Consider the following 27,078-nt stretch of genomic DNA (forward strand, 5'->3'; position numbering starts at 1 on the left):
ATAAAAGATAATTATGTGTTGATTGATGAAAGTTTGGCAAATGACCTGACTATTCAATCTCTCCGGAGATAAGGGTGATCAGGGAGAAACCTCAAATGCTTTGATCAAGGCTGTTCTCTTCTGTTTGTGGCTGGGGGCTTGGACAGGAACTAGAGGAAGCTGGCAAGCTGAGGAGCTGATATCACACCCAAATACCATGTAAGCTCCCTTTGTGGTTAGAAAGATCTGCATCCTCTCTTAAATATTTATGGGACAAGAAAAATGGCAAATTAGAGAGATTTATCTGTCAGCTGGTGAACATCTACAACTGGAAAACTTGTAGTAGCCACTTTTTGTCTCTAAGAAAAAAGAGATACGGTAACTTGTCATGAAGGTGTCCAAAAAGCCTGATTTATGGTTGACAATAATGATTAAAGGGTTGAGGGAACTCCTTGTGTGAAAATCTTTATTTTTCTTTCTGTTTCTTCTCACAGAGAAAGTCAAAGTTAACCAGCCATTGCCCCACCAGGGAAGTGTTTTGGACATAATTATAGAGATTGTAATGTTTGTTAATGCTGTTCTTCTTGTGAGCTGCTTTGAGTTCCAACATTGTCGCTGGAAAAGTGGAATACAAATATTCAAGTAAATCTCAATTGAATCTGATCACATCAAATTCCCATCTCACGCTTGGGACAGCTCTGTGCCAATAAAACTCACTCTGAACGACAATGAGCAACATTTTCTCATTAACAGGCCAACTGCACAGGTTCTTACCCCAAGCCACAAACACCAATGCCCAACCATCATGGTCGATTGTTGCTGGTGAGTACCCATTTTGGACTGGGTGGTAGTTAGTCTAAATGGACAGTCCCCACCCCCCCAAAGTCCATTTGGGAGAAGAATCAGCTTTTAAAATATGAGCTTTTAATAACACACTGGGACATTTTTGGTTAGGACGTGCAGGTGACAATAAATGGGTCTTGTCACTTTCTCTTTGGGGCTGGCTTCCTGGAAATTGGCAAGTTAGAGTTCTTAAATATATTGAGGAATAAGACTTAATGAGGAAATATTACCATGTATTCTGCAAAGGGAAGACTTGTCTCATCAACTTTTGGGAGGTTCAGTGAGAGTGTGTACAAACAGGCTGATAGGGTGATCCAATTTGCGCTTCAAAACAAGTCTGTCAAGAAAATGTCTCATGAGTAAACAAAGCAGTCATGAGATAAAAAGGTCGTTTTATGGGGTGGTAACTTTTACAGCGGAAGTGTGACTAACTTAGACTGGATCCAAGCCAATATAAGTGTAAGCTAATGCATACTGTGACAAAAAATATGTATCAGATATCTCTATCACACTGGTGTTTGAACTGACTGCAACTATCCCAGAAACAGATCTTTGGATTATAGTGGATCACTCAATGAAAATGTTTCGCTCAATGAAAATGTTAACAGCAGGGATAATAGTAGTTTTTAGCTGGCATTTTTTGGGATGTGGATTAAACATAAACTAGGATCACAATGCTTTTGTAAAAATCAATGGTACAGCTTTTGGAACACTGTGTTCTGGTAACTTCACCTCAGAAATGAGCAAGCAAAACAACCACAGGATTGGATCACCTTCCCTACAAAGGAAGGCCAAAGAGTTTGGGGCTTTTTCCTCATGAAAAAAGGCAACTAAGGCTGCAGTCCTGGGATGCAGGTGGCCCTGTGCTGATTGTAAGGTCGGCAGTTCGAATCTGTGCGACCGAGTGAGCTCCCGTTGCTCTGTCCCAGCTCCTGCCGACCTAGCATTTCAAAAGCATACCAGTACAAGTAGATAAATAGGTACTGCTATGGCAGGAAGATAAGCAGTGTTTTTGTGTGCTCTGGCACTTGTTATGATGTTCTGTGCACCAGAAGCAGTTTAGCCACATGACCCAGAAAGCTGTCTGCGGACAAACGCCGGCTCCCTTGGCCTGAAAGCAGAGATGCGTGTCGGACTCCATAGTCGAATTCTACTGGAGTTAACCGTCCAGGGTCCTTTACCTTTTTACCTTTACTAGGGACTAAGGCAAGTAATGATGCTTACGTACTTCTGAGTGAACAGGCAAAGGGTTGCTCTGCAAAAAGGGTATATGATAGAGCAAGGATTGGGAACATGCATCCCTCCATAGTCGCTGAAGAGAAGAATACGGAGTGTGTGCTTTTGAATCCTTAATCATGTACAGTGGTACCTCTGGTTACATACGCTTCAGGTTACAGACTCCGCTAACCCAGAAATAGTGCTTCAGGTTAAGAACTTTGCTTCAGGATGAGAACAGAAATCGTACTCTGGCGGCACGGCAGCACCAGGAGGCCCAATTGGCTAAAGTGGTGCTTCAGGTTAAGAATAGTTTCAGGTTAAGTACGGACCTCCGGAACGAATTAAGTACTTAACCTGAGGTACCACTGTATATCTTGCCTGCAGTCCTGAGCAGATTAAAGTCTCTGCCAAATGTTTATTGAGTCTTTGTGCACCTCCATTCTTCAACTGCCTACATTCCTCAGAGGTGCGGCTTGTAGACCTATGTTCTCATCTCAGGTGCTTTGCCTACACAATCCTTTGAACTGCAGCCATCATTGCCGATGTCAGGAATGATGGGAGCAATGGCCTGGTAACATTTATAGGGACACCAGTTTCTAGCCCCTGTGACAGACATCTGCATTGTGTGGAGAAAATGGATAGAAAGAAGTTTCTCTCCATTTCTCATAACAGTAGGGTTGGAATAGCATTGATCGGCAGGAAATTGAGGACAGACTGTATTAAATGAACGAATAATGGGTTGGACCAGCCCAGAGGCCTTGACCCTCACTTGGCTGGGAGGCAGAGAGAACTCAGGGACTTGGATTGCTCCTACCCAACCCTCTTGCTGTTCCTAAGCAGCCCTGGTTCTTTGTTAAGCACTAATAGTAGCAGGATTCCCCCAGCAAGGGGCTGTAAGGACTTCAAAGGGCTGCAGCAAAACTCAGCTGCTGCTTACCTCACTGTGGACAACCTCCTAGGACGGGAGATTAATCAAGAGAGTTGTGTTTTCTCCTGCTCCAGCCCTCTATGACTCTCTCCAATGGTAACTGGAGGTGTTGAAGGAACTAATTTAACTGAATAATGAAGATGGAGGAGGAAGGAAATCCCATTTTTTTCCTGGAACTGTGCAGAAAGAGACGTGATCTTGCTTCATTTCCTCCAAGGAGATGCCATTCCCAGACATCCCTTTCTTGTACGCTATGCCTTCACTCCAGAGTTGGTGAGGGAAGGAGTTTGCAAATCTTTCCCACCCCAATATGTTCACTGGCTAGCCCTGATGCTGTGTCAGAATAACTTCTATAGGAGCAAACAAGTATGGGAAACCATACTTAAAAATTTTAAATACCGTATTTTTTGCACCATAACGCTCCCTCTGCGCTTCGGAGGCTTCGCGTTGCTATCGCTGAAGCCAAGGAGCCTGCATTCGCTCCATAGGACGCACACACATTTCCCCTTAATTTTTGGAGGGGAAAAAGTGTGTCCTATAGAGCGAAAAATACAGTATGTGGCCAAAGAATGCAAAGGTTTAGGGTTGGAATGGCTAAATGCCGGTGCAAACTTAAACATGGTCTACTCAGACAAGAAACAAGTGCACTTGAGTTAAGTTGGACTTACTCTCACGTAAGTGAACATCAGGCTGAAAGGCTAAATATGTTTCTGATCCATGCCATTTTTCTTTCATGTGCTCACCAATAAAGATTTTCCATTGATCTTCAATTATTATTATTTTTCATCCACATAAAAATTCATACCATCTGGCCTGATGAGGAGTTCTGGAGAACACATAAGCTTACACACTATTTTGTGACATTTTGGCTAGCCTAACGTGGCTTCTGGAATATTTCAACATTTTCACTCAAAATGTGCATCTCTTAATGTACTTGGATGCATTTTCTGAGCTGCAGAACATTAAGGAAATGCAAAAACTGGTGGATGACCAAGTTATGCAGATTAGTCCAAGTGTGCTCAGCTTGCATCAGTAAGTCACAAAAAGGTCAACTTCCCCACTTATACCTGGGAGAGAAGACTGCTACACACTGTTAAATATATTAAATCTAAAGAATGTACATTTTTTTGGAGGGGTAGCCTGGATGTCTTCTGAGGGATCCCCTACAGCCATGCAATTCTTGATGGTAAGTTTGAGTTTTGGTCAGCAGAAGAGTGATGGAACAAGCAGAATGGACACGGACTGTCCAAAGTGTTGGTGCTGACCTATAAAGCCCTAAATGGCCTCAGCCCAGTAGACCTCAAGGAGTGTCTCCACCCTCATCGTTCAGCCCAGACACTGAAGTCCAGCGCCGAGGGCCTTCTGGCAGTTGCCTCACTGTGAGAAGTGAGGTTACAGGGAACCAGGCAGAGCGCCTTCTTGGTAGTGGTGCCCACCCTGTGGAATGTCCTCCCATCAGATGTCAAGGAAATAAACAACTATCTGACTTTTAGAAGACATCTGAAGGCAGCCCTGTTTAGGGAAGTTTTTAATGTTTGAAGTTTTATTCTATTTTTAGTCCTCTGTTGGGAGCCGCCCAGAATGGCTGGGGAAACCCAGCCAAATGGGCGGGGTATAAATAATAAACTGATGATGATGATGGTGATGATGAAAGGTCTGGCAAAAGTCAGCAACCATTCTTTTGCTAAGGAGATGTTTCTCCATGGATAGGCTCTTGTGGAAGGCAAAAGCCATATGTGAAGCACGATGTAGTTGCCCCGCTCTGCTGGCTGGAGGCGATGTTATCAAAGTGCAGCAGAGAAAGAAGTGGGAGGGGAAGGTGTTTTGTCTTGAAGCAGAGATAGACCAGCCTGATCTATGTGAGAATATCCAAAGCCATGGCTTTGGTTCTCTCCCACTTCCTCCAATCCAGTTTAGGGCTCAGGAGCAAAATATCTCAAGGACTGCCTCTCCCCATATGAATGAACCCAGACCCTGTGATCACCATCTGAGGCCCTTTTTCATGTGCCTACCCAACAAGAGGTCCAGCATACCCTTCAACTGCCCTGATTACATTGAGGCATCCCATTTTTAGGAGCTGCACCCCCCAAAAACACAAGTTTTGGGTCAAAATGCCCAAGAGCCAGAGTAAAAAAAAAAAGTTTGTTTTGGGGCTCTGTTAACTCACACAGGTCACATTTCTTGTGTGGGAACACAAGAAGGTATGGTTTTCAGCCACAACATGCTGGAGGGTATGGTCCAGAGGGTGGCAACATGGAAGTGGACCTTTTCTGTGGTGGCTCCATTTGCAGAATGTTCTCCCCAGGGAGGCTCTCCTGGCACCTTCATTACATATCTTTAGGCACCAGGCGAAAACTTTCCTCTTGTCCTAGATTTTTGGCCAATCAAATGTTCGGTGGCCTTTTAAACTGTGTGGGTATGGAGGGTCTGATGACAATTAAAACCTTCCTTGCTTTATCTGAGCATCTTGAATATTCACACCTCACGTGCCAAAAGAGGACAGCCACATTCCTAGGCTATAAATGCGCCTGAAATGACCGTATAATTCTTCCCTGCTTAATTATAGCGTATCTCTGGGCAGCATCTCTCCTTATGATATGATGGTAGGGTATAAAAGAGCACCAAGTCTTTTAAGAGGAACCAGGAAGTCAGCCCAGAAAAAAGTCATTCATCTAACTCAGAGAGAACGGTCAGGTAAACATGGGGCCAAGTGAAGTTCTGGTTGCTGTGGTCATCTGTTGTCTGACTGTGCAGTTTGTAAAGCTCTTTTGGAAACACCGACGGCTCCCCCCTGGACCTCTTCCATTCCCTCTCATTGGAAGCCTGTGGAGAGTTGGCTGGAAGATTCGTCAGGATACTTTGATGAAGGTATTTTTCTAAACGATAATAGCAGCCGAACCAACAACAGCATAGCTGGGGAGGTGGGTGGGGAACTCATCCTGAAAGACCAGGACAACACAGCGAGTTTTATCATGTGTTGATTAATGTGCCACTCGCTTTGTGGTGGTCCTCAATGAGATGATGGCTCCTTCACGGAGCTTCAGGGAGCTGTGGGAGTGTGTCCGAGGGTGGAATCAGGGCACTGCAGCAAAAATTGCGTTACTACTCCTTCCTGTCCTTGTCTCAACTCTTTCCAGTAACATGTAATGCAATGTCAACATGGGACATCATCTAGCTGGGCCTTTTCTTGCCCCCACTAGGTATGTGGGTTAACAGGGCAGGAAAATGCCCCGTATGCAGTGGCTGCTGGTGCCCATTGGGAACTAATAAAATAGAGAAAGGGAGAACCAGGTACACCACCTTGAGAAGAAAGGCGGAATATAAAGGTAATAATAAATAAACAGATAGGTCAAGCCAGTTTGCTCTGGTCCTGTTGCGTTGCCCACAAAGGCAACTGTAGTGAGACCACCAACAAGCAGTGGACAGGTTCTACATAAGATGGGCAGGTGGTGGCGCTTGAGGGCAAACTGAGGTTGGCCAACCAGTGCCCCACTTGCCCCAGTGGACTGCCTATATGGTGATGCCCTAATCCAACACTGAAATTGGTTTGTGTTTAATTGGACTTACAATGTGGGTGTAAATCCTATAGGGTTGTCACAGGAGCGTGCCGGTCCATAATCACACAGTTCAAAGCTGGAGTTAACTCTTCATGAGCAAAAACACGATCTCCACAGAGTTGGTTGAGTGTCAGGCCTAACAACCACAGGGGCTCCTTCCTGGAGTTCTTACTCCTTAAATGTCAGCTGCCAAGACTGAAAGTCCCTGCCTCCCCACAGCTGCCTGTCTCTTCCTCTCCAGGGCTTTCCCCAAGCAATCAGAGACTGTGTCTGCCTGCGTGCCACCAACCTATTCTCCACCCTTTTCATGCCTCTTCTGGTTCTGGGAGACCAGAGGGGGAGGGGAGCAGCAGGAAGGGGAGACATTTGTGGCTCTTCCCCAGCTGGACTCATCTCTGCCTCTTGGCTTCTCTCCTCCCACCCTCCTGCTTCAGCTTCTGCCTCTGATTCTGGACTTCTCTCTGCTACCACCTTCCCTACAGACCCTCTCAGCTGCTGAGATCGGCAGAGGAGGCCCTCAGAGGCTTGGTGGTTGGTGGCTGGGGAGAGGGCATTCTCTATGGCAGCCCCAAAGCTGTGTACTCCTGCCACCAAAGAGGTGTACCTGGCACCTTCATTATGCAGCTTTCAGAGAATGCTGAACATGCAACTCCTTCCCCTGGATTCTGACCCTTGATGTGTATGTTTACAGGGCCCACCTAATAATAATAATAATAATAATAATAATAATAATAATAATAATATGTTGGATCCAGCCTAGGTTTCCCTGCCCCACCTGTTCTGTTTCCACACTTGGCACTCCCCCAGAACGCCCCCTTTCCAGGACTGACACTGGCTTAAGATCTGCTGGGTTCAGCTCAGCCAACTGAGCCCCAGCTAAACCTGGATGAAGGACTTAGGCTGACGCGTCTGCAGCTCAACCAGGATGGGGGATTTAAGCTGGCATAGCCCTGCTGAGCCAGAAACCTCTTAGCTCAGCTGGAGATCTACTGGATCCTAGCAGCTCATCCCCAGCAGATTTTTCCTTAGGATTGTGCCATCGGGTGGGAAAAGTCATTTTGCTCTTCTTACTTTGAAGCAGCAGGGGATCGGAAAGCCTTGCTGCTTTAGTGCGTATCCCTCAAAGATCTACCACGTGATCCCAGTCTACCTTATTCCCACTTCTGTTCTAAACAAACAAACAAACAAACAAACAAACAAACATACAACTAGCTGAAAGAGAAAAAGAAGAGGCAGAGCTGAGAAGAGAGCATGCCAAACAGTAGCAGGCGACGGATGGTTAAGCATGCATTGGAAATATCAATCTTAGAATCAAAAGGGAATAATTAAATGGTCATAGAATCACAGAATCAGTGAATTGTAGAGTTTGAAGGGAACATGAGGGACATCTAGTCCAACCCCCTGCAATGCAGGAAACTTTTGCCCAATGTGGGGTATGAAACCACGACTCTGAGATTAAGAGTCTCATGCTCTACCGACTGAGCTATCCCTCTGTTTGATTGTGGTGTTTTGTTGTTGTTATAGCTTGCTCTGAGATCTGCCGACAGAGGGTGGGGTATAAATTATCTAAACAATTATACAAAAAGTGGAGGTGGGGATGAGGAACCTACAGGTACTTCCAGATTCTTGCTATTTTTTGATGGGGTTCAGCTACATGCCTGCAAATTCACGTTGCACAATTGCTACCTGATTGACGAGATCGTGTGCAACAAAACCCATGTTGTGATGAGCAAGTGAGGGGAAAATGCACTAGAAGGTGCGGGATATCGGCCATGTAATCTGCAATGTCCCCCAAGGTGCCACAGAAATAGAGACCCAACTCCTACACTGTGTGGAACACTCCTCCTGACAAGATGCAGTCTGCAGGCTATGAGAATCTCGTCTTAAATAGATTTTCACTTTTTTTTTCTTGTAGCTGGGAATCATTGCTTGGCTGCTGCTTGTTTAAGGAACAGCAGAGAGAAAATGGGGGAGATAGGAAGCAAAGGCTGTTGACAGCTTGCTAAGTCCCGCGCATGGTGATTTGAGCTCAGGGTGCAGGTTAACCCTTTTGTGTGAGTCAGTAACTGTATATTACAACACTGATTTGGAATGCAGAAGCAGAATTGTAGCAGGGTGGTGGTGGTGGTCCTAAACCCTCTCCCAGCTTGCCTCTTCACAACAAACTGCCTCTTTCCATCCCTGCGGGAGGGTTTAAACAGGGATGGGTGAAGTATGGATTGCATTGCCTGGCTCAATCAATCAATCAATCAATCAATCATATGTTTATTCGGCTTTACGCCCATATTGGAACACAACACACAGAACAAAACAAATCAAATAAAACAGCGGACTCGTACAAATCACACATAGTATAACACCGTTATACTATGCCTGGCTGCTTAAGCAAGGTTAAGCCCAGAGCTGACATTTTTCTTTCTTCGGGTGCAGGAGTTTTCCTAAAATGCTGAGAATTTTGGGCTCCTGGAGGCATTCCAGATTGGAAGGTCTTTTCAGGAAGAATCCCCAGTGCAAGTCCACTGTTAAACACAAGGACACAGGAAGCGGCCTTGTACCAAGCCAGACCATTGGCCCAGCTAGCTCAATATTGTCTACAATGTCCGGCAGGGATTATCCAGGGTTTCAGACAGCGGGCCTCTCCCAGCCCATCCTGGAGATGTCAGTGGAGATTAAGCTTGGGTCCTTCTACATGCAAGGGAGATGTTCTGCCACTAGGCTACAGACTTCCCCTGTTTTTAGCAGCTGCAGCAGCCTAACTGCCAAAGCAGGAGCGAAGACCTACTTGAGTGTGAGCTGGTTTACTCATGAGGCGAAGTAGGGTGGCAGAATCAGAAGGGCAGTAAAATTCAAAGGGTGGTGAATATTTGATGGCAGAGATGCTGAAAGGAAGTGTCAATATCCACCAGTCCCTGTGGTCTTCCTCCACACTTTCTATTTTGTTTGTTTCTAACTAATGGGACAGATTTTTGTCAACAGAAACACTAGGTGTTCTTGTCCCAATAACGGAATCACATCAAATTCTTCTCCGTGGCCCCAAAGAGCATAGGCAGAACAAACATTCAGGTCAGAAACACATGCTTCAGGCATCAAAACTTCGCCTAAAAATTCCACAAGTGTCTCCACTCCACCAATCCCAGGAGCCATTGCAGCTTTTCAATGGGAGTGGAGTGGAAGTGGGTGTTTCCCTCAGAACCAAAGACCTCCCTCCCCATACACTGTGGTCCTGATCCAACTGCAATATAGTAGTAGTAATAAATTTAATAAATAATAATAAATACATTGTATGCTGTTATATAATCTGCATATCAACTAGTTTGGCCCTGAGCATAACATTTGGTTTGTTTGCTTTGACTCCACTTACAGCTTGCAAACAGTTATGGAAACATTTTCACGTTATGGATAGGACATACTCCTGTGATTGTATTGTCTGGGTTTGAGGCTGTTGATAATAGTCTAACGGACAACCCAGAAGCATTATCTGGACAACCAATGTTCCCTGTTTTTAAAATTCTGGGCAATGAAAAGGGTAAGTTGTCGCACTCAGCCATTTTTATTTGGAATGTGGGGAGGGGTCTTTTCCTTTCTTTTCCGCAGCCAGCATGGAAAGTGTGGGATATATCCAGCTTCATATAACCAACATGCTTAACTCTAATTAATGCTTTAAGGGGTTAAGACCATAGAGTAAGCTGTCCTGCCAGGCTGAGCTACGTAGGAGGAAGGGTTACCAATCTCTTTGTTTTCTCTTTCCACCATGTGAACCCTACCAGGAAGGATGTCTGGGGTAGTTGCTCCAAGCCTAGACTGTGTGGCTTTAGCAAGCCATCAAATAATTTAGAAACTCTTACCAGTGGTGCAGCATGCTCCGCTGAAGCGAGTGCGTCCTTCTCAGGCGCCCTCCAGCTGAGGGTAGCTGAGGGGGATGCATTGGCTGTCCACCAGCCTCTGTGCTGTCCCCGCGAGTGGCACTGGGCTTGCAGGGCACCTGGGCTGCTGTGTCTGTTGGAGGCAGAGGCGTAGGAAGGGGGGAAGGGGGGGCAGTGTGCCCCAGGTGCCATCCCTGAGGGGGTGACAAAAAGGCAGTGCACAGCAGATCATCCACCCCGCCACCGCTGCCGCAGCATGCGGAGAATCACACTGCTGACACCGCAGTGTGCAGGGGATCGCTTGCCCCACCGCTGACACCACAGCAGTCAATCAGAAGCTGCGCTTTGAAAGTCAAATGTTTCAGAAGTCGAACAGACTTCCGGAACAGATTCTGTTCGACTTCCAAGGTACAACTGTATTGATTCAATCGCCTCTAGCTGTGGTCCACCTAACCAAGAACCACCCGACACTGGGTTTTTTTTAATAAAAAAATGTCGTTGCAGGTATTATGTTCTCCAATGGCAAAACCTGGAAGCAGCAGAGGCATTTTGCACGATCTACCCTGCAGAAGATGGGGCAAATAAAGATGTGTCTGGAGCATCAAACAGAAGAGGAAGCTGCTCTACTCGTGGAGGCCTTTGCACAGGAAAAAGGTACGTAAGTGATGGCTGAAAAACTAGGCGCTTGTACTTGCTGATCTGCAGCCGCTGGCTAGCTAGCCTACCTGCTGGATTATAATGCAACAGCTGCAGGAATTTTGCTCTGCAGAAATGGTGATTCCTGGCACTTCATTCCAGCCCATCAATGGAGCTTGAACACATCCTCAGATCTGCCCTTAAAGTGAAATAGATGCTTCCAACCAGGTAACTGTCTTCCAGGCTCATAGAAGAAGACCCGTGCTTGGAACTCTGCTTTACAATTTTAATCCTGAGATATATAAATATATGACGAGTCTTAATTCATCAGACCACAGGGCAGCCAGATGCTCATCTGGGGTACTGCTGCAGGCCACCCCAAATCTCCTATTGGTGAGAGATTCCAGGGGTTCCAAACGCTTATCCAGGATTTGGTTTCCTTGGAATGAGGAAAACCGGAGACTGTGGTGTCTTGAGGATATATGGTTTATTTACACATATAGGAAACCTGAGCCAAAGACGGAGGGGCTCAGAGCATTAACACACCAAAAGGACTTGCTTCCTCGAGAGTCACAGGATTCCAGCAGTAATCAAGCATGGCTCTCTCAATCTGGCTTCTGCCCGCTTCTCTCTCAGGTCACACACAATCTGTCTATCTTATGCAGGGTCTCTCAATTCAGTCAAATTCTTCCCCTGCAGAAAGAGGGGTTTAGAAAGTTTCCTTGGAAGTTTTAAACAGTCTTTTAAAATTGCGGCTTCGGTCAGCAACAACTGCTTTCACTTTTTGTTGTTGTTGTTCAGTCGTTTAGTCGTGTCCGACTCTTCGTGACCCCATGGACCAGAGCACGCCAGGCACTCCTGTCTTTACTTCCAATTAATTAATTGTACAAATTTAAACGCTTTTTTACTCACGATTGTCCAATCTTGTATAATTTGGTCAGAGAAAGTGGTTGCTCACGATTGCCGGACTTCGGAGCTTCGCACAATGAAGAAAGCGAGTAGATTCCACAGTACCCGCGTCTCCAACCCCGCTTGCTCTCGGGGCTCTTATTGGAGCTTACTGGGGAGCAGGGGAGTCGCAAGGGGTACCCGCGGGAACACCAGGTCCTCAGAACGCTCGATCCAAGGTTTTTTCGGGGCTCCACGACGCTCTCGTGATCACCCCTATCGTCAAAGCACAAGGGCTCTTTCAGATGAAAGAGCTCTCATCCGCCATCAATCGCACGGCCAACTGGAAGTCCAGAACAAGTTCTTTTGCTATATGAACGATGGTACTTAGGTGGCAACTGTGGCCACCATAGAATCATAAAACTGTAGCATTGGAAGGGGCCACAAGTGTCATCTAGTCCAACCCCCTGCAATGCAGGGATCTTTTGCCCAACATGGGGCATGAACACATGACCTTGAGATTAAGGGTCAAAGAAACTTGCCTGACTAGTACAACCATGGAATCCACAAGGGTTAAAATTTATGCCTTGCTGGATCCATAAACCCAGGAATTAGAAGAGAGTTGGGCGTCATGCAAACGGAACACAATGGTATGCAGTGCCAAAAAAAGAAAGGGAAAGAAGAACACCAATTTGCATAAAATCTGCATATAATAATGGATATGCAAATGCAAATCAATAAATAATGTCTATAATTGAAACACCACTCATCTCAACACATTGGGAGAAGACTATGACCAGGTGGCCAGGATGCCTACTTAGTCTGCCGTTCAGATGTATCTGATGAGTAATTTCAGGACCCCAGCTCTCCTTTCTTTTGGCTCTTTATCTTTAATTGGGATGAGGTAGCCCTTCAATGGGATGCGGATGGCGCTGTGGTCTAAACCACAGAGCCTAGGGCTTGCCAATCAGAAGGTTGGCGGTTTGAATCCCCACGACTGGGTGAGCTCCTGTTGCTTGGTCCCTGCTCCTACCAAGCTAGCAGTTCAAAAGCCCGTCAAAGTGCAAGTAGATAAATAGGTACCGCTCCGGTGGGAAGGTAAACTGCGTTTCTGTATGCTGCTCTGGATCGCCTATTACTGAGTACAGTGGACGCTCAGGTTGCGAACATGATCCGTATGGGATGCACATTCGCAACCCGCAGCGGTGTGCCTGTGCACACACAGGTTACGGTTCGGCACATCTGCGCATGTGCAAAGCATGATTTAGCGCTTCTGCACATGCGCAACTGCCGAAACCTGGAAGTAACCCGTTCCAGTACTTCTGGGTTTCGGCGGTCCATAACCCGAAGAAACTCAACCTGAAGTGTCTGTAACCCGAGGTATGACTGTATCCTGATTTGGTTGCCCAAAGCTCACATGGTGGTTAGCCCTGTTGAGATAGATCAGTTGGTACAACAACCACAGTAAACTATCAAAAACGTATAGAACCAACTTGAATTTATGCTGGAGGTGCAGGTGCAGGTGCAGAGAATTAGAGGGAACGTTATACCACATGTGGGACCTCATATATACAGTGGTGCCCCTCAAGACGAATGCCTCGCAAGATGGAAAACCTGCTAGACGAAAGGGTTTTCCGTTTTTTGATGCGCTTCGCAGGACGAATTTCCCTATGGGCTTGCTTTGCAAGACGAAAATGTCTTGCGAGGCTTGAGATTTTTTTTCGCTCCCCACCCCCCTTTTCTAAGACACTAAACCGCTAATAGCCTTTTAGCAGCTAATCCGCTAATCCCTTAAGCCTTTAATAGCCGCTAATAGCCACTAAACCGCTAATAGCGCTAATCCGCTAATCCGCTAATAGGGTTGCTTCGCAAGACGAAAAAACCGCTAGACGAAGAGACTCGCAGAACGAATTAATTTCGTCTTGCGAGGCACCACTGTAATAAATTTTAAAAATTGTTCAAGATAATACTTAACAAAAGAGCAGAAGCCTTCCTCGTAGGTATAATGGCACCAGATATCCCAAGAAAGAAAATAATAATCTTTTTATATGCTGCAACGGCAGCAAGGATGCTGGTTGCCAAGGGGTGGAAGGGAGATCAAATTCCATCAAAAGAGGAGCGGCAAGTAAAACTGTTAGAATACATGGAATTAGCATATATGATGGGAAAAAATAGAGATCGATCAACCCAAAAGTTTAGAGAGGAGTGGGAGATGTATAGACAATAGCTAAAAGAACCATCTCCCCATATAAAAGCTTTAGAATGATTCGAATAACTCTCAAATTGAAATAAGGTAAAAAGAATACAAACAAGATTTCGTACAGATCAAATTTGTTGGAATATCAGAGGCAAGGAATTGAGGAAACAAGGACCCATATCAAGGAGGTCGGAAGTTGAAATATTTTTGTGTATTGGTGAAGCAGTGTTACAAATCTTTGCTTGTAAAAGATGCATTGTATACTTTTTCAATGCAAGTGTGTGCTTGTGATGAAAGAGAGAGAAGGGCTAACTGCCCTTGAATGCAATGAGTTGTAGCCATTGCCTGAAGATTTGTTCTACAGAAAGGGGAAGGACTTTCCCTGCGCTCTTGCTTAAAGGCTGGGTTCAGAGGCTGTTACAGCGTCTACGGCCATACTACCCTGAACACGCCCGATCTCGTCTGATCTCGGAAGCTAAGCAGGGTCAGGCCTGGTTAGTACTTGGATGGGAGACCGCCTGGGAATACCGGGTGCTGTAGGCTTTTGCCTCATTTTGCCGGTCAGCTTGCCGCCCATTTCACACCAGGCGCTGCTGCCTGCTCTTCTGATCTTTATTTTAATTTCCTTTCCTTCTGACTCGCACCTTTCGAACCTGCTTTTCCTTTGCAAGGCCCTGCCCCCTCCCCCTGCACCGCTCAGGGCGGCTTGCAAGCATTTAAAGTCGCAGCTCAGCTGAAATCTATCAAGAGGCAGCAACTGCTGGACATGAAGTGCAGCACAGGAGAGCTGGAGGTGGAATGCATCTGCAGGCTGTTCCGTTGAATTGCACTGAAAGACAGCCACAAATGGACAGAAACTATGCAACGTGAAAGCCGCATGTGGAATCCTCCTTTCCTTTCTAACCTTTAAAAAGCAAATTTTGTATAATTTTGCTATTTCTTTGTCTGTTTTACAGTATTTTTGTTTTCTTCTTTGCTTTTTCCCTAAATGTTCTTTGTGTGTATGTGTTGATTTTAAACCAATAAAGATTAATATTTTTTTAAAAAGAGATGGTAGAGCATGAGATTCTTAATCTCAGGGTGGTGGGTCTGAGCCTCATGTTGGGCAGAATATTCCTGCATTCCCTTCAAACTGTACAGTTCTTCTTCTTCTTCTTCTTCTTCTTCTTCTTCTTCTTCTTCCTTCCCCCTTTTTCTCCTTCCCATTAGGTATTTATTTATGGCCTGCCGTTCTCATCCTAAGGTCCCAAGGTGGGTTGCAACGTTAAAAAAAACTATTATAAACAATTAAAAACAACTTACAGTCATAAAAATATGGCCAGTTGTTAATGAGTGTTCATTCTGATTTTTTTGCAGGGCAGTTATGTGACAATGATCATTCATCCTGATTTGCCTGTGGGTTGTTTATACACTTCTTGTTAATGATTTGTCCACCCCCCACTAAGTGTAAAAAAGTTGTTTTCTTCTTTTTTAATATAAAGAGTGGGGTTTATTGAAATAGGTTAACAGAGTATTTTAATTCACTTACCGCATAAACCTGAATCTCCAGTAAACCCTTGAATCATTTTTTGCAAAATAGTGACAGACTGGAGTGGAGGCACCTGAAATGTCTGGTTCTGAGGCCACAATACTCTGAAACATTCAGAGTGGAGTAGATCTGTGGTTTTCTCCCAATGTCTCTAAAGCAGGGGTTGGCAACCTAAGGCCCATGGGCCAGAAGTGGCCCACAGAGGCCACTTAACCAGTCCACGAGCCACCCCCAAACCAAACCGCCCGCTCGGCGAATCCCTGCGTGCTGCGCTAAACTAGCACTGCGTGCCGTGGGGACTTTCTTCCGCAGCTCTGGAGATCACTTCTGCGCATGCACAGACGCCGAAAATCACTTCTGCGCAGGCGCGATTTCCGGCATCTGAGCATGCGCAGACACGATTTCCGGCATTGCGCTGCACCGGCCCAGCCCACGGAGGATCTCTGCGGGAGTGATCCGGCCCATGCCCGGTAAGCCTTGCCGACCCCTGTTCCAAAGCCCTGGGCCAGTGGAATGAATGCTGATGAGATTGTCTTGGCTGTTTGTCTGCAGGACGGCCTCTGGACCCTTCGCTGCCCATCATGCATTCAGTCTCCAAAGTGATTTGTTCTCTGGCATTTGGACATCCTGTTGCCGTGGACGAGAAGGCCTTACATGAGCTGACTGAACACATCAGCACTGTTACAAAATTTAGGGGCACTGCTGGAGAGATAGTGAGTAATGAATTATCCCCTGTTCCTTCTCGCTCTCCCAGCTCCGAGGAGGACAACGCTGTATCTGCACACAGAGCCAGGCCAGGTTTTCCTCATCCCTCCTCACTGTGGTCCTTTTTCCGTGGAAGTGATGGAGAAGGGACCTGCCGCATTCTGCATGCAAATGGTGCATTCTGCCATTAAGCTATGGCTCTTCCCTAAGAGCTGCTGTATGATGATGATGATGATAATTACCCACCCTTTATCCTAAGGTCCCAGGGCAGGTCACAACATTAAAACGAAACATTGTTGTTGTTGCTGTTTAGTTGTTTAGTCGTGTCCGGCTCTTCGTGACCCCATGGACCATAGCACACCCGGCACTCCTGTCTTCCACTGCCTCCCGCAGTTTAGTCAAACTCATGCTTGTAGCTTCGAGAACACTGTCCAACCATCTCGTCCTCTGTCGTCCCCTTCTCCTTGTGCCCTCCCTCCATCTTTCCCAACATCAGGGTCTTTTCCAGGGAGTCTTCTCTTCTCATGAGGTGGCCAAAGCATTAAAAACAGCTTAAAACAGGTTACAACCACAAAAATAAGGTGGCTACTCAGTCCCAGTTTTGAGGCTTCCTGTAGGCATCCTGTTGAACACACTGAGAACAGGTTGCTGGACTAGATGGGCCATTGACCTGACTCTTCTGATGCCCTTATGTTATCCCAAGTGACCTCTTTACCAGCTCTAGTCATATCAGTCATTTGGGGTGGTGGGCATTCTCTGTGGCAGCCCCTGAGCTGTGAGATTCCCTCTCCACAGAGGTGTTCCTGATGTCTTCCTTGTATAGCCTCCATTGCTTCCTTCTGTTAAGTACAGTTGTTTAATTGACACTGAAATGGAAAATCCCTCTGGAGTCTCCTAAGCAAGAAGAGCTCTCTGAGCTGCCTAGATAGGTTGCTAATTAATTATTGTTATTGTTTTCTGGTAGCTCTGACATAGTGTTTTAACTTTAGATCACATGAGAGGTACTGAATTGCAAATTCGCCCTCTTGGAAGGGTGGTGGCTGAGTCTTTGTTCTCAGGCTCTGTAAAAGTAAGATGCCTCTTCAGGAGCTGCATAGCATAGGGAGCCGGAATGCAGGCTAATGGAGCCTGTGTGTTAGAGAGAGCTATGTTTGTCAGCTCTGGTTATAAGTTCATTTTGTTTCTAAGATGCTGAGCTTGTGCTGGATTTGCACAAGATATTGTATGGAATGATTTGGATGTATCGTTTATTGGCACTGTAGGGACGCGGGTGGCGCTGTGGTTTTAACCACAGAGCCTAGGGCTTGCCAATTAGAAGGTCGGCGGTTCAAATCCCCACGACGGGGTGAGCTCCTGTTGTTCAGTCCCAGCTCCTGCCCACTTCAAAGTGCAAGTAGATAAATAGGTACTGCTCCACCGGGAAGATAAATGGGATTTCCGTGTGTTGCTCTGGTTTGCCAGAAACAGCTTAGTCATGCTGGCCACAGCTGGAAGCTGTCTGCGGACAAACGGCGGCTCCCTCGACCTACAGAGCGAGATGAGCACGCAATCCCAGGGTCGTCCGCGACTGGACCTAACAGTCAGGGGTACTTTAATCTTTTTATTTGGATGTATCGGTTTTTGTTCAGCTTTTGAAGAAAGTTCTTCAAGTAAAGTTTTGAACAATCTAATGAGTATGAACAATGCTTCATTCCCAAAGGAGTCAATTTTTATATCGAGTCGTTTCAAACTGCACAATATGCAGTACTGTTTTTCTAGAAAAAGAGGTGCCAGAATTCACCATGAATGCCTCCCTTGTTCTCTTAGAATGGCAATGGGACCAACCTGAGAAGGGCTAGAACTGAGTTCTGGTGAGTTCCGGCTGGAAAAAAAAGCCCTGGAAATACTGATATATGCAATATCTTCCAGTTCTGAACTTTTTGCCTTGCTCCTGAACCGCCATTCCCGAGCTTTCTGTCTGCTCCCAAGCCTGTCCCTTGACTTCCCTGAATCCAGGCCTCTTCCTTAATTACAAAAGCCCAAACAGGGATTACATTGCCAAAGCAACACTCACACATTTTCCTTTTCATTTCCTGCAGCTATACAACGCTTTCCCTTCACTGATGCGGCACATTCCCGGGCCTCACAAAAAGGTTTTCTCCTCCTGTGAATTCATGCGTTCTTTTATCAGGAAGGAGGTAGAAAATTGCCGGAAAGGTGGGGTTTCCCAGGAGCAAAAGGACTACACTCACCTTTATTTGGCTCAGATAGACAAGGTAAGTTTCTGCTGGAGTGCCTGAATTTGGCACAGCTCATGAACCACTGAGACAAAAGCCGCCCGCAAATGGCTGGGAAGCTGTGGCTTTGCAATAAGAAATTGTGTCTCTGTGGCGATCCCACAGGGCCCCCGGATGTTTCACGGTCTATTGACCCTGTGCCACCACTGCGGTTGCTTTCTTCGCTGCCACCACCCCGCTTCTCACGGGGACACACGGAGTCCAGACAGTAGTTAACATAAACAACTAATCAAGCTTATTTTTAAGTGCAGGAATAAGCGTATGGTTTCGGTTTATTTTTCTCTTGTCAGTTTCTTAAATCCTAGTTACTACAACTTCAAACTGAATTATTCCCAACCATCTGTCTAACTCCCTAACAATTCCTCTCACACTCTCACAATACAACTCAACCAACCCACTGCGTATTCCACCCTCTTCCTTCTCCAACCCAAGCCTCAACTCCCAACTGACAACCCTCAACCCTCAACTCCCAACTCCCAGACATCAACTGTCTTTTCAAAACCTCCCACTCTATCTTTTACTCCCCCCTCACATTCTCACTGGCCAATCACATCACACCCTTTTTTAACCCTTTCCTTGACGCATCCTAGGGGCAAACGCCACAGTCTCACACAAGACTTTCTTTCCCTAACGGAGCATAGCCTGTTTATTTCCTGTTATGGTGAAAATATCTTGTTCAAGGTGCTCCTACCAGACCCTCCAAATATCCCTATTTTCCAGGGACAGTCCTGGATTTACAGAAGCCATCCCGGTTTTTGATCTGATCCAGGAATGTCCCGCTTTTCCTTAGGATGTCCCTAGTTTCATCAGAGAAATGTTGGAAGGTATGCAGTTATGCAACGCCCCTGGCTAAGGAGATAAGTAACTATACAACCTTTAGAAGACATCTGAAGGCAGCCCTGTATAGGGAACATTTTTAGTGTTTAATATTTTATTTATATATGTTGGAAGCTGCCCAGATTGGCTGGCGCAATCCAGTCAGATGGGCAGGGTATGATGACGATGACGATGACGAATAGAGTGTTCCTATTTTCATTGGAGAAAAGTTGGCAGGTATGTAGTACTGAACTATTAGAGCCCTATACAGTTCAGGACTAGGTTACTTGAGAGGCTGCCTTATCTTGTATATAGCCAGTAGGTCACTGCAGTCTATGGGAGAGTATTTCCTAAAGGTTGCTAAGAGATTCGAGGCCCTCTCCATAGCAACTTGGAGCTTTTAGCATGGTTGCCCTAGTTCTGTGGAACTGCATTCCTATCAAGATCTGACAGGCAGCCGTTATCCGCACCTCCTGGAAATAATTGTAGGCATTTTTGTTCCGACAAGCTTTTCCAGCTGGGCGAATAAGCCTCTTCCACGGATAAATATCACTTGCGGTGTGGTAGAGCAGCATTTAAATAAGCCAAACCAAATTAACACAATACAAATCTCTAAGCAGTTTACAGAAAAGCAAGGATTGGCCCTGTGTGTCAGCAGCAGCATCCATTCCAGTCCACATTGTTTAGTATATTGAATAATATGGTACCGTTTTGGATAGAAGTCAATTAAGGCATTAAGGATCTGAACTTGTTTTGTTTACAATTATGGCTTACTATGCTGATTTACAACAACAACAACAACAACAACAACAACAACAACAACAACAACATCCTCTACCTGCAGAAAGCTAGCCTGTCAGGGAGAAAGTTCTTAGTCTGGCTTCTCCCTTGACATGCTGCTTTTCTGAGTGCAGAGGTATTTTTGACGCAGGTGGAGCATACAGTCATGCAATTCTTTTGTTTGCTGTCTGCAGCTGCACAGTCCCATTATCAACATACCCATTCATTTGCCAGGCCACACTCATTTTTATTCCAGCCCCACCCACCACTGGCATGTGGTCCCCACTAAGTTGTCTACAAGGTAAGGTGGCCCTAGGCCTTGTTTCCCATCCTTGCCTTAACCGGCTCCCAAATCACAGGAACGGTTGGCGCAGTGGGGCAGGGCTGCGGATCTGACACCGAAATTGCTGCCGTTTACCTGGATGGGGCAGGACACAGGTGAGGTTGTGGGTACACAGGCCCAGCGACAGAGTGAATCTAGTGTTCCCTCTGGTGCACCTAAGTGGCAGGAGGGGGGCTTCATGGTGCAGCCTCACCATCCTGGCTGCTGCCACCAAATCACAAAACCCCAAGTGTTCTTGCAAGCTAGGAAATGAGGCAAAGCTTCCATGGAGCCAACAAAGGAGGTAAAAATTAGTCTCAAGAACTGCACACAGGGCAAAGGCAACAGAGTGGTTGCAACTGAGACAGCCAAGCTTTTGAGTACCTTGGGTTGAAATGTCATGCTTCTAATCCACAGGAGAAAATTGACTCCACAACTACGTTTGATGAAGACAACCTGGTACAGGTTATCTTTGACCTGTTTGCTGGAGGCACAGACACTCTAGTTGCCACTCTCTCCTGGGCTTTGCTTTTTATGGTGGCCCATCCCAATATTCAAGGTGAGAGGGGCTGTATGGCGCAAGTGAAGGATGCTTATTCTGTTAAATGTACAGAACAGCTTGGGAGGGACGAAGGCTGTAGCTCGGTGGCAGAGCCTCTGTTTTGCATGCAAAAGGTCCCAGGTTCAGTCCTTGGCATCTCTAGCTAGGGCTGGGAATGTCTAGAACCAGAATTGTAGAGTTGGAAGGGACCACAAGGGTCTAGTCCAACTCCCTGCAATGCAGGAATCTTGTGCCCAGTGTGGGGCTTGAACCCACAACCCTGAGATTAAGAGTCTTATGCTGTACCAGCTGAGCTATCCCTGAAACCCTGGAAAGCTGTTCCTGTTGGTGTGGACAATATTGTGCTGGGTTGCCAAATGACATTAAGCAGGCCCAGATGTTAAAACAAAATTCTGGGGTTGTAATTGAGGGAAGCCCTATATATTATTTGAGAGCATGGTTGATTGATTCTGCTTCAGTTTGTTCTCTGATGCTTCCCCAATAAGGGAAAAAGCAGGACAGAAAATCATGTCTTTCACATAGAAAGTGATGGGATTTCAGGAAGAAGTTAGAGGATATGCACTGATTGGAAATGAAGCAGCATGGCCACCCCAAAAACATTTGCAGGCACAGACATAATAGAAAGCATGATCATGTGTGACCGCCCCAATAGCAATGTGAGCACAAATCATCGTCAATGTGCAATAAAGGGCCAAGGGGCCATGGAGGGGCCAAGGGGTTCTCTTTCACAGCTGTTTAGTGGCTGGAACTCTGGTGACACTTGAGACAAGAGTGCTTCCCAAATACAACCTTCCCTCTGCCCACCTATGAATTGAAACACCTTCCCCCCCCCCACCCTCAGAGCAAGTCCAGAAGGAGCTAGGAAGTGCTCTCAGTCCCTCCAAATTGGTCTGCTATGAGGATCGGAAGCGATTGCCCTATACCAGTGCTGTGATTATGGAGACGCAGCGCTTCAGCAACGTCATACTATTTGGGGCACCCAGAGTTTGTGTAGACGATATGAACGTGCTTGGCAACTTCATTGAAAAGGTACAGAGCGACTTCTACCACCACCCTCCTCTTTCCCAGGTTGAGCGATTGTTTGGCAACAAGTTTTGGCTAGTGCAATTGTTGCGTTGGATTCCTCTGTTGAGTGGCATTGAAACTCTCCCATTCACTAGTGCAAGAGCTCTTTTGTGAGCAGACAGAAAATGTTGAATATATATATCCTTAAAGACCTACATTGGCTCTCAGTCTGTTTCTGAGCACGATTCAGAGTGTTGGTGCTGACCTTTAAAGCCCTAAATGGCCTTGGCCCAGTAGACCTCAAGGAGTGTCTCCACCCCCATCGTTCAGCCCAGACACTGAGGTCCACCTCTGAGGGATTTCTGGCGGTTCCCTCCCTGTGAGAAGTGAGGTTACAGGGAACCAGGCAGAGGGCCTTCTTGGTAGTGGCACCCACCCTGTGGAACACCCTTCCATCAGGTGTCAAGGAAATAAACAACTATCTGACTTTTAGAAGACATCTGAAGACGCCCTGTTTAGGGAAGTTTTTAATGTTTGAAGTTTTATTCTGTTTTTAGTCCTCTGTTGGGAGCCGCCCAGAGTGGCTGGGGAATCAAAATAATTAATAATAATAATAATAATAATAATAATAATAATATGCTTGACTTACAGCATTCCTAGGAGTATAAATATTGATTTGGCTTTTATTGCAACATTAAGAATATATTCCTTTGTTCTGTGGAGCAATTATGAAGTTTGCTTCCTTCTCTTACTCTGAAGAAATCCGTCAGTTTTATCGTATTTGCTATTTCAAAGGTTTTGATCATCCACTCTCAGGGTCCTTGTTGCGACAAATTGTTATACAGGTGGCTGTCAATAAATTTGTGACCATTTATCTATCCTGATCTTTAACACAGCCAAACAGAGGCGTCCATTGGAAGTGAATACCTGGTAATTAAGAATAATAATTTTATTATTTATATGCTGCCCATCTGACTGGGCAGCCCCAGCCTCTCTGGGCAGCTCCCAACAAAAAATTAAGAACACCATAAAACATCACACATTAAAAATTTTCTGATGCAGGGCTGCCTTCAGATGCCTTCTAAAAGTCAAATGTTTGTTTGTTTCCTTGACATCTGATGGGAGGGCGTTCCACAGGGCAATTAATAATATTGTTATTATTTAATATTTTATTATACAGTATTATTATTTAATTCTGTCAACCCCTCTAACCACATTATCGCAGAACTTCTATATATGTGTGTGTTAGAACATGCACATTTCATTGTGGAGGGGAAATCATTTTAATTAAATTTAAAATTTTAATGGAAACCACACTGGTGAATCCGGCTGTGAGGCAGGTGGCTGTCATTTCCCACAACACGGTCTCCACTGTGAGGAAGTTAAAACAACCCTGCAATGAGCCCAACACTCCTTTCTGTGCCTGGCCAAAATAAATTAAAGGGGACCTAGAGGCCTCGTGTCGTTGGTTACGGTGGGTCTTCCGGAACGGTGCCGTAGCATGGGAGCAGGCCACAGGGACTGTTGTCCTGGTTGCAAAATTGTTAGGGGTGCAAAATTTCAACACTCAGTGCTGCTTCAATACAGCCATGTGCTGGACTCTGTTGAAAATGGCTTCTCCATGCCAACCAGGAAGTGACCTCTCCAGCCAACGGAACGCCTCTTCTTTTCTTATCTCTGTGGCTGTGATCTCCTGGGTGATGCGGATGCCGTTAGGCAGTTGAATGAGCCCTCCCACCCACTGCCTTTGCGTGGCCCCGGGCACTGGCAACCCATGCTATGACACTGCTCTAGAAGTCCTAGCATTTGCCCTAATAGGCTATTTGCTGGCCTGGATGTAGGACAGGCTTCCTCAACCTCAGCCCTCCAGATGTTTTGAGACTACAGTTCCCATCATCCCTGACTACTGGTCCTGCTAGCTAGGGATCATGGGAGTTGTAGGCCAAAACATGTGGAGGGCCAAGATTGAGGAAGCCTGATGTAGGAGTTCTCCACCTATACCTATCTGACCAAGATATTAAGAAGTATAGCTAAGCCCTCTTTTCTCTTCTTTGCAGAATACTCTGGTGATTCCTGATCTGTGCTCTATTAATCTTGATCCCAAGCTGTGGGAGACACCTCACCAGTTCAACCCTAACCACTTCCTAGATAAGGATGGAAAATTCATAGTGAAAGATGAATTCCTCCCATTTGGGACAGGTAAATGGACAGACTTTTAGAAAGCACAACTGCAAACTTGACCTGCGATATTGAACAGCAGTGTTTGTTTTGAGGACAAAATCTTGAAGGAGGAGCTGAGAAAATGCAGAAAAGCCATAACAGGCTTTTGAAAGTAACCCTTTAAATTTTTGGACTTGCTAGCAGAGGACCAGTAAGGAACCAAGAAGCAATCAAATGCAAGCCTTTAAACATTGTTCAGGCAACACTACATGCCAAGCAGTTTCGACAAAGGAGTCTTGGCAACACTCTTCTAAGTACAGGCTTCCCCAGCGTGGTGGGAAATAAAAGCCAGAGACCTAGCAGAAAATACATCTTTTTGCCTGGCATCTGAAGATATGTAATGGTGGTGCCAGGTGAACCTCCCTGAGGAGCGAATCCCACAAGTGGGGAGTCACCACCAAAAAGGCCCATTCTTGTGTTGCCTCTTCTGGACCTCCCATAGTGGGGGAAACATGGAATAGAGCTTCAGATGACTATCGCAGGGTTCAGGTCAGTTCATATGGGGAGAGGAAGTTTTTGAGGTACAGTGGTACCTCAGGTTAAGAACTTAATTCGTTCTGGAGGTCCGTTCTTAACCTGAAACTGTTCTTAACCTGAAGCACCACTTTAGCTAATGGGGCCTCCCGCTGCAGCTGTGCCGCCGTTGCACAATTTCTGTTCTCATCCTGAAGCAAAGTTCTTAACCCGAGGTACTATTTTTGGGTTAGTGGAGTCTGTAACCTGAAGCACCTGTAACCTGAAGCATCTGTAACCCGAGGTACCACTGTATTAGTGGTACAGCTTTCTAGGTCCAGAAACGAATTGGTAGCCAGCGCAGTCAGGCCAGGATTAGTACTATATCTTCAAATTGTCTTGCCGCGGTGAGCTACCTGGCCTCTGAATTCTGTATCAGCTGCAGTTTCCGAACTATCTCCAAAGGCAGCACCAGATATAATGCGTTTCAGTAATCTAACCTAGAGGATACCAGAATGTAGGCAACAGAAATTAGGCTATCCCTTTCCACATCAATTAGGCTTGCTCACAAAAAAGAGGTGCAGGATTGCAGCTTGAGTGTCAACCATGTGCACACTTCTTCTTCTTCTTCTCCTCCTCCTCATTATTTACCACCCTTCATCTGAGGATCACGGAAAGGTTTACATTATAAGAACACAAAAATGCACAACGTAATTGCAAACAAAACAATACCCACCCACCCACCCCGCTTTAAAAAGGTTTAGTCAGCCCAAAGCCTGGTTATAGAGAAATATTTTGTGTGGCACCTAAAGATATGTAAGGAAGGCAAGCCTCCCTGGGGAGAGCATTCCACAAGCGGGGAGCCACCACAGAATAGGCTTGTTTTTGTGTTGCGACCCTCTGGACTTCTTTCAGAAGAGGCACATGAAGAAGAGTCTCAGATGATGGTTGCAGGTCCTGGGTTGGTTCATATGGGGAAGGTGGTCCTTGAGGTATTGTGGTCCTGACTTCCATCTCATTGTGTGGACATGTGCACCATCTCCCTTCCCTTCTGCATAGGTTCTTCAGATGCTTTGGTTGCGCACCATGTGCAAATGTATACCATACACTCTTAATTATGGAGTATTATGTGGCGCTTGAGAGAATGAGTGACGCAGGTACGTGATACTTATTATCTCCTGTTTATTACTTCCGCAGGAAGCCGTGCATGCTTGGGGAAGCACATCGCACAGGTGGAACTCTTTGTTTTGTTTACCAGCCTCGTGAGAGCATTTACCTTCCGGCTGCCAGAGGGAGTGAAGGACGTGAACACTGAACCTGTAATAGCTGCTGTGGTGCATCCCCGCCCATTTAAGCTCTGTGCTGTTCCTCATTGGCTACAGCCCACAGAAGACCAAGGCTGGAGAGTTTAGAGTGGCTTATTGCTCACTGGGGATTCTTCAGCTCCTACTGCAAAGCTTTATCCTTTACTTCTCCATAGCCTGGTTGCTCTGCTCAGTTCGTAGAGCAAGAGATTCTTCACCTCAAGGCTGTGGGTTCGAGCCCCATGTTGGGCAAAAGGATTCCATCATTTCAGGGAGTTGGACTAGATGACCCTCACGGTCCCTTCCAACTCTATAATTCTGTGATTCTGTAATACATGCATTGTTTCGGGAGAGAATTCAGGTAGAAATAAATGCCAGAACTGGATGAAAGGATCTGAGAACAGTAGCAATGAGTGATCTGAACAGATGCCATTGTTCTAACACCCACATTCAGATTAGCCTGTTGAGTAGTAAAAGCACTGAGAAAAATGAAATCAATTTGCACCTGAGTGCAGATGGTCGCATTACATTTTATGTACTCTGGTTCATGATAAAAGGTAAAGGGACCCCTGACCATTAGGTCCATCATGACCGACTCTGGGGCTGTGGTTGGCCGAGGGAGCCGGCGTACAGCTTGTGGGTCATGTGGCCAGCATGACTAAGCCGCTTCTGGCAGACCAGAGCAGCACATGGAAACGCTGTTTACCTTCCCACTGGAGTGGTACCTATTTATCTACTTGCACTTTGACATGCTTTCGAACTGCTAGGTTGGCAGGACTGGTTCATGATACCCAGGGACAAAATGCACACGCTTCTCATCAAATGTGAAAAATTGCACACATGTAAAATTTAGCACGTGGCCTTGTAAAATAAAGTATATTTTTACAAAAGCATTTTTCAGTCATGACTTCTGAGTATTTTTTTTTAAATATAATTTTTATTATACTTTCACTTTAAATAATAAATAATTTCCAATATACACCTACCAATCTCATTCC

General features: G+C 45.8%; 1 protein-coding gene and 1 long non-coding RNA gene across 5 annotated transcripts; one reads left to right on the forward strand and one right to left on the reverse strand.

Moving 5' to 3' along the window:
* On the reverse strand, window positions 1-8,448 carry LOC310678530. Its single transcript, XR_014511819.1, has 3 exons — window positions 7,903-8,448; window positions 6,536-7,688; window positions 1-1,159 (listed from the first exon to the last, which is right to left on the reverse strand). It is a non-coding gene; the product is annotated as an uncharacterized lncRNA (long non-coding RNA).
* On the forward strand, window positions 4,926-26,973 carry LOC310678368 (cytochrome P450 2J5-like). 4 transcript variants are annotated; one of them, XM_083442272.1, is made up of 9 exons: window positions 4,928-5,836; window positions 9,889-10,051; window positions 10,893-11,042; window positions 16,190-16,350; window positions 18,421-18,597; window positions 20,954-21,095; window positions 21,940-22,127; window positions 24,161-24,302; window positions 25,974-26,973. In XM_083442272.1, exons 1-9 carry the CDS (start codon window positions 5,669-5,671, stop codon window positions 26,186-26,188), a joined length of 1,506 nt encoding a protein of 501 aa, XP_083298398.1. In that variant the 5' UTR covers window positions 4,928-5,668; the 3' UTR covers window positions 26,189-26,973. The 4 variants fall into 4 exon arrangements, with proteins under 4 accessions (XP_083298400.1, XP_083298398.1, XP_083298399.1 ...); XM_083442273.1 differs by lacking the exon at window positions 4,928-5,836 and adding an exon at window positions 8,447-8,543; XM_083442275.1 differs by lacking the exon at window positions 4,928-5,836 and adding an exon at window positions 8,482-8,579.
* The last annotated feature ends 105 nt before the right edge of the window (window positions 26,974-27,078 follow it).

This window comes from Podarcis tiliguerta (genome assembly GCF_965153285.1).
Source record: "Podarcis tiliguerta genome assembly, chromosome: 5".
Lineage (NCBI taxonomy): Eukaryota > Metazoa > Chordata > Lepidosauria > Squamata > Lacertidae > Podarcis > Podarcis tiliguerta.

Excerpts from the sequence above, each read along its gene's own strand:
- LOC310678368 (XM_083442272.1), top strand. The coding sequence starts at position 5,669 with ATGGGGCCAAGTGAAGTTCTGGTTGCTGTGGTCATCTGTTGTCTGACT. Across the intron at positions 16,351-18,420 it reads GGGGCACTGCTGGAGAGATA|CTATACAACGCTTTCCCTTC; the intron begins GTGAGTAATGAA and ends CATTTCCTGCAG. Across the intron at positions 21,096-21,939 it reads GGCCCATCCCAATATTCAAG|AGCAAGTCCAGAAGGAGCTA; the intron begins GTGAGAGGGGCT and ends CCCCACCCTCAG.